General features: G+C 44.0%; 1 protein-coding gene across 1 annotated transcript in view; it reads left to right on the forward strand.

The window, feature by feature from the left end:
• Positions 1-5,435, forward strand: part of ENTPD6 (ectonucleoside triphosphate diphosphohydrolase 6 (putative)) — a 13,218-nt gene extending 7,783 nt beyond the window's left edge. Inside the window, exons 7-13 of the mRNA XM_009997556.1 lie at positions 877-953; positions 1,863-1,930; positions 2,277-2,378; positions 2,865-3,005; positions 3,885-3,941; positions 4,973-5,085; positions 5,346-5,435. Coding sequence (XP_009995858.1) covers positions 877-953; positions 1,863-1,930; positions 2,277-2,378; positions 2,865-3,005; positions 3,885-3,941; positions 4,973-5,085; positions 5,346-5,435 — 648 coding nt within the window. The remainder of the gene's footprint in view (positions 1-876; positions 954-1,862; positions 1,931-2,276; positions 2,379-2,864; positions 3,006-3,884; positions 3,942-4,972; positions 5,086-5,345) is intronic.
• Positions 5,436-6,920: the final 1,485 nt, after the last annotated feature.

A 6,920-nucleotide genomic window follows, 5' to 3' on the forward strand; every position in this document is an offset into this window, starting at 1 on the left:
CTGATTTGTCATTTCAGCTTCCTGTTGTGGCATTTTTATAGATGATCTGTGAGCTGGAAGCCCTGAGGATGTGGAGTCATAAGGCTCTGGCCTGAGTGGAGAGGAGAGTAGCTTTACTGTTCACAGTACACGAAAGCAGAGGGTTTGGGTGCTGTATCTAGTGTCCCAGCCTGGGCTAATCAAGACATTGTGCTTTTATAGCAGAATGACAAGGAATGTGAGGAGTCTGGGATGTGGAAATTCTGGAGATGGTATTAAGATATGAGGAACATGAATAGTTGCTCCTGGCCTGAGCTTTGCTCCCCACAAAAGCACTGGCTGTGCTGGTGCTTTGTGAAGAGGCTGCAAAGTGCTTTCCATAATTACCCTTGTGTTTCTTCAGACCATAGGCTGGTCCTCACTCTGTTCTTTGGCAAGCACAGTGATGTGCTTTTCCTCTGGCTTGTGGAAGTTGACAGCTGAGTTCACTGGAGTAGGAAGGCAGTGTGTGCCTGGCTTTCATAGTATTTTACACACAGTTTTCCCTAGTAGGGTTCATGTGAAGAGGCAGTTGCTGAAACCTCTTGACAAAAGCAGTAAAGACCTGTAATAAGGATTCCTTTATAATTAAAATAATTCTTTTATACATAAATTTGATGTGGATACAAATAGAAATGTAACCAGTTTAGACTGTCATGTGATGACACTTCTTTTAGGTCCAGGTTTTGTGGTTATCTTGTGTACCAGTGGACAAATAAAAATCCTTGCAAATTCATCGTTTCTCTCTGAACTATGCTAGGTTTGTTTCATGCTTTTCCTAATATTTTGGAAGATTGTGTTGTTGATGTTTACTGCTGCTGGCAGAAACCTTGCAGTGACATCTTTTTCCCTCTCCAGGCAACTCTCCAGACATCACCAGCTGGCCATACAACTTCATTTCAGATGTTTAACAACACCTACAAGCTGTATTCATACAGAAAGGAAAGAGAGCTTACTGTGCAGCTAGAAGCTTTCTGTGAAGCCAGTGAGATCTAGATGTTTTGCTGTAGTGGCTTTCTTACAAATGAGTGCTGGGAAGAAGTGGAGAAGCCCGAATCATGTCCTTGGGGTGTATTGACCCTGGCTGCCCGCCAGGTGCCAACCAAGCCACTTTATCACTCTCCTTCCATCAGCAGGACAAGGGGAAGAAACTATGACAAAAAGTTCATGGGTCAGGGTAGGGATGGGGAGCTCACTCACCATTTACCATCGTGGGCAAAACCAATTTGATAAGTTCATTTAACTTATTGCTAATTAAACAGTAGGATAATAGAAATACAAAAAGAAATCAAATCTACCTTTTCCCCACCTCTCCCTTCTTCCCAGGCTCAGCTTCACGCCCAATTCTTCTACCTCCTCACCACCAGGTGGCATAGGAGAATGAGGGTTACAGTCAGTTCATAGAGCTTTGTCTCTGCCATTCCTTCCTCCTCACTGTCTTGCCCTGCTCCCAGTGTTTTGGGGAGAGGGAAGCAGCTTCTTGCCACCTAGGTTGGCTGTGGGGTGTATTTGGGCTCAAAAAGAGTTTGTTCTGTGTACTGGAGTCTGTGCTGCCTTTGAGGAGGGTAGGAGAAAGATTAGAGAAATGCCTTTAGCATTCTCATTTATTCAGGAGCCAGATTAACATCAACAGGTATTACCTGTGCTTTTTCAAAGACAGGCTATCCTTCGGGATGAGGGTAATATGAGAGTGAGTTGTCACAATGATCCCCATATGTGCATTAGCTATTGATTCAAGCTATTTTGCTGGGACCACGTAGAGGAGACTGGCATGTCCCAGCCAAGTTGTCAGTGGAGTATCAGAGGAATGATGTTTGTTGTTCACAGAGGCTTTTATCCCTTTGCAGTTACCTGGGACTCGGGCTGATGTCAGCAAGGCTTGCCATTTTAGGAGGAGTTGAGGGAAAACCCTGTAAGTTATGGGCATTCCTCAAGTCATGGCTCTGAGCATACAGTATGTTGTGGGGGGAGGAGTTGTCTGTCCCCTTCCCACTGGGCTCAAGGTTCCTGAGTGGTATGTGGACTCCTGTCACCATGACTGGGTGCGTTTGAGGCAAATGCATGGGGTGACACTGCTAGATCCCAGGAGGCCTGGATTCTTGCTAGTTGTTGGGGAGCATGGGACATCTGAGCCACGACTGGGGTGTGGTGGTGCCTGGCTGAGGCCGTGGGATGGTGTGGAGCAGGGCTGGGGCTGAGGGATCTGAAATTAACTCCTTATGTTTTTCCCTAATGTGGCTTTCGTTTTACTTCTGCAGTAGGAGAAGGGGAGGAATTAATCAGCCCTTGTTTACCACCTGGCTTCAAATCTGAATGGCAACATGCTGAGATAGTGTACAAAATTAAAGGACAGAAGGCAGGTATAGTGATTTATCATGCTTCCTGTCTGGGCCAGCATGCTATTAGCAGGGTAGATGTTATACTCTCAGCCTCTTGCAAATACACTAGGGTTCTCTGTTTACTGTTATGTCTGGCTCCTCTTGACCTGCTGTTAAAGAGATTCTGCAGCTCTTTTTCCTCTTGTGCCATGATGTGTCTGTGCAGCCAGTAAAGCTGCTCGTAGTTATGCAGATGGAGTTTAGCCAGCCCTGAACAGGTCATTGAAAATCCTTCTGCCTCAAATGATGTTGTCCATCTCTGATCCATTGCATACTTAGTCCCAACCTGAGGATGGTAAGTGTTGCCCCTGGAAGAAGATACAGATTTCAGTTCCCTGTGAAGAGCTTACAAAGTGCTATTATGCCAAGAGGAGCCCTGTTTCCTGGCAGATCCTAAATAAATTTATAAATTCTATGCATGTTTAACTCCCTGCCTTTAATTTGCTGTCCTTCTTTGCCTTCTTTTAGGTGAGCCTCTGTATGAGTCCTGTTCTAACAAAGTGGCAAAGATGCTCTTCAAAAAAGTGCATAAAGCTGAGGAAGTGAAGGACTTGGACTTTTACACTTTCTCCTACTACTATGACCGTGCAGCAGAGGTTGGACTCATAGGTACGTTTTAATTAATTTTAAATGACAAGTCATGGAAGAAATGGTGACACTTCTACATGTCACAATGCTTTACTAAGCTCTTGTGTAACTTAGTCTTTTGTTACACTGCTCTGCTGCATTGATCTCAGCTGAGTATTGAATGCTGTTTCATTTCTATAGAGGAGGAAAAGGGGCAGTGAAACAGCACCTGCAACTTCTGGTAATGGCCTCTAAACAAACTGCATTTCAAAAATGGTTGTTGTCTAATTAACTCTACAACCCAAAAGAGAAAAAAAGCCCTCATAATGATAAATGTGTTGGGCAGTAAAGCAGTAATGTAATCCTGGGCTGTGTGTTTTTTCTTCACTGCACTTTTTAGACGAAATTAAGGTTTTCAGATAATTCCACATATATTCAGAATGCATCCTACCTCTTTCCCAGTGGTATGCTGGTCTATAGAAGGCTGTCATGTTTGGTGGTAGAAAGCAGCTGATGAGATCTCAAGCTAATTTGGATAAACATACCCCCTTCCTCAGCCACTTTGTTCTACAAATAATTTCAGATTTAATATGTTACAGAGCACCACTGCCCTGTCAGATCTGGTCAAAGCTGCCAACTGTGTTCAGGCATTGCAGGGCAGGGCAGCATAAATAATGGGGACAAGATGAGAGAGTCTGTTTCTTTAAGCTATGTTTATTTAGGAAATGAAGCTAAAGTTCTTTAAAAAATGAGGCTTTTCAATCTATATGAAGAATCTTTCAAAGGTTCTTCTACCTATGAAATGTCAGTTTTGTTACTGTTTTCAGTGGCTCAAGTTTTGATTTAAAAAAAAATTATTACTTGAATTTACAATTGCCTTTATACAAAACCCATAAAATACTACATTTTCTTCTCTTTTAGATAAAGAAAATGGAGGAAGCTTAACCGTTGAGGACTTTGAAATTGCAGCCAAATACAGTGAGTAAAATACAATTACACATAGTAATTGTGTGTAAATTCATACCCAGGTGGCAAATGTGTGACACGCTAAGAAGCCTGAACTTTGAAGTAAATACTGAGCACCTCTTGCCATAGCATCTTGCCAAGATTTATGCTTATTTCTGAAAATCCCAGCTGTTTTTATATTAATTATTACTTTTACAAGCATCTTAAAATTCTTACATTTCAAGACTCTCTCAAGAATTCCTAATAAACTTGCCAGTCAACAGTTGTCCTGGAATCATACTTTCAAAACAGTTGTGAGAGTTCTCATCCTGTAACATAACCTCTTCTAATCTGGTTTCATTTTTCTTTTTGTCTCAAGATTTGTTCATATGCTCGGCTGTTAATCAGAAAAGCAAAAAAACCCAAAACTTCATAGCTTTTTGCTTCATCAGCTGCAGAGAAAATGGTCTACACAGATTTACAAATATAAATGTTATTTTCTTAATATCACAAACTCGGGCATTGATCAAACTCACTTGGGGCTTTTTGGTAAGCTTGATGCGTGACTGCAGAATTGTTGCAGTTCTGATTTCTGGGCTGCCATTTGTGTAATTCATCCTAAGAAAGGAAGTGGGGTTTATTTTGTCTTTCACTTTCCCTTTCCCTTCCTCTTCCTCTTGCCTTTTCCCTTTCACTTTCCCTTCCCCGTTCCCTTTTTCTTTGGTTTTGTCAACATCTGTTGAGTGCTTATGCTCAAGAAACATAGCACACCTGAGGTTGCTGAGATTTGTAAAGGCTTTCAAGGCCCTTTTCATCCTTTTCCAGAGAGAGACAAGAAACTCAGCTGTCTTAGGGGAGAGACACAAGGCCTTAAAACTTCCTTCCAGTGTGCCAAAGCTTTTGTACTTCTGCTAATGTGTGCATGTCATTTCAACCCCATTGGAATAGGTTCCCTCACTGCGCAACTCAGTGGACAAGAGGTGTTTCATGGGTTCGTCTGAGGTTTTTCAAAGCTGGGCTGAGCATGCAGTGTGCAATTCAGACACTGTTTTCTTTCTCCTTAGTATGTAAGACCATGGAAATCAGCCCTGGAAGCAGCCCTTTTCTCTGCATGGACCTCACGTACATCACCTTCCTCTTGCAAGAACTGGGCTTCCCCAAGAGCCAAGTCTTTAAGGTAAGGCACAACTTAGGGAGAGCAGGTAGGAGTGTGCCAAGGCAGTAGTTTGTCATGCTGGTAGCTCAGTCCTTGAGTTGCCTTCTTGCTACAACACATGCTCTGTGATTGAGGGTGGAGGGACATTGTCCCCATGATGGTGATCAACTGGTTGTGATAACCTTCAGCACTGTGTTCACCTTGCATGCTCTTCCTTCTCCCAGGCAGTTGTGGTTTAACTTTGTTGTTTGTTGCTTTGTGTTTGTTGTTTTTTTTTCCAGCTTGCCCAGAAAATCGACAATGTTGAAACCAGCTGGGCATTGGGAGCCACTTTTCATTATATTGACTCACTCAATAGACTGCAGTACTAAAGCTCCTTGAAGGTGACTTTTGGGAATTTTTTGTTTGTTTGTTTGCTTTGGAAGCCAAACACAGAACCTGTTGGAAGGGCCTGCTTTTGGCTTCTGGAGTCCTTTGGGAGGTCATAAGGTCCCCTTTCCTCCCTCCCCTTGCCAAGTCCCCTTGATGGCTAGCTCTTTTTTACAGTGCAAAGTGCAGTATCTGAAAGATAAACCTTGATTTGAGAGCATCTGCATTCAACTTGACATAACACTTCCTAATTGTTGAAGGAAAACCAGGACTCTGCAGGACAACTGTGATCTCTATGAGAAAAACACAGCTTTTTGGAATATACCTGTACAATGTGCTTGTACTGTGCTCAAGTCACTGTAGGAAAGGGTCACTCCAGAAAGAACTCTTTACTGTCCTGATTTCAGGGTGTTTTTCCTGTTTGTCAGCAGTTTTCAGTGATTATTTTTATTTTACTACTGCTGTGTTTGAAAGTGAACTTGTGCATGTGCTTGCAAAGACAGTGCATTTATAGAGATGTGCTGCTGGCAGGCAGCAGCTTTGAAATGCACTGTGGAAGTCAGCTCTGCTTTCCACTTGCTGAACTAGGAAAGCTCAGGAGCACTCGAGAAACTGGCATGAGTTGGAGCCTATATGCCCTGTAGGGTTAAAGCCTGCAGCGTAATGTTGGTTCCCTGGCTGTTGAGGGACGGACGGACGGACGGATGGATGGATGGATGGATGGCTGGATGGATGGATGGATGGATGGGGACATCAGATTTGCTGGATGAGAAAGGCCTGGGAGCTGGTACAGGGCTAATGATGGGTTGGATAGTTCTAGAGTCAGTCAGGATAAGATTGATGAACAAGACACAGCCACAAAAATAAACACCAAGTACTATTCTTGGACCTCACAGACATCTGTGCCTCCGTGAGGTTGATGTGGGGGCTGGGATGAGCGCATTTACATTGTGTCTTGGGTGCTGCTTCCTCCAGACACATCTCACTGATGAATGAATGTATAGTGGTTGCACTGAGCCATGGCAGAGTACCTGCACTGTACCACTCCCAACAGCCTTGTCCATGGGCTGGAAACAATCTTGGAAGCAACAGAAGCTGGACAGGACACACTGTGGTATTTGTAATCTAACTGTGGAATTGTGTTGTATTTGTATGGATGTTTAGAGCAGACCCAAGTGATCTTTTGGGGATGCAGAAGAGCCCAGCCTACCTGGCAGCTAGCAGTGTTTGCCCCCAACACGCAGGCTTGTGGCCACAGCCTCCTTTCCTGGGGGCAGAGACGTGGTGTGGCAGCCCGCGGTGCTGCAGCCGAGTGTACAGGGGACACTCGAACCCCCCTGCACTGACAATAAAACCCCAATTTAAAAGGAAAACAGCGTGGTGGTGGCAGTGTGGCTTTTAGCGCCAGAGCCTACAGGGTGGCTGGGTGGCTTGAGAAATGAGCGCCCTGACGCCATCCCCCTGTGTCATCTCGCTCTACCCACACC

Source organism: Chaetura pelagica, unplaced genomic scaffold (assembly GCF_000747805.2).
Source record: "Chaetura pelagica isolate M959 unplaced genomic scaffold, ChaPel_1.0 scaffold505, whole genome shotgun sequence".
NCBI lineage: Eukaryota > Metazoa > Chordata > Aves > Apodiformes > Apodidae > Chaetura > Chaetura pelagica.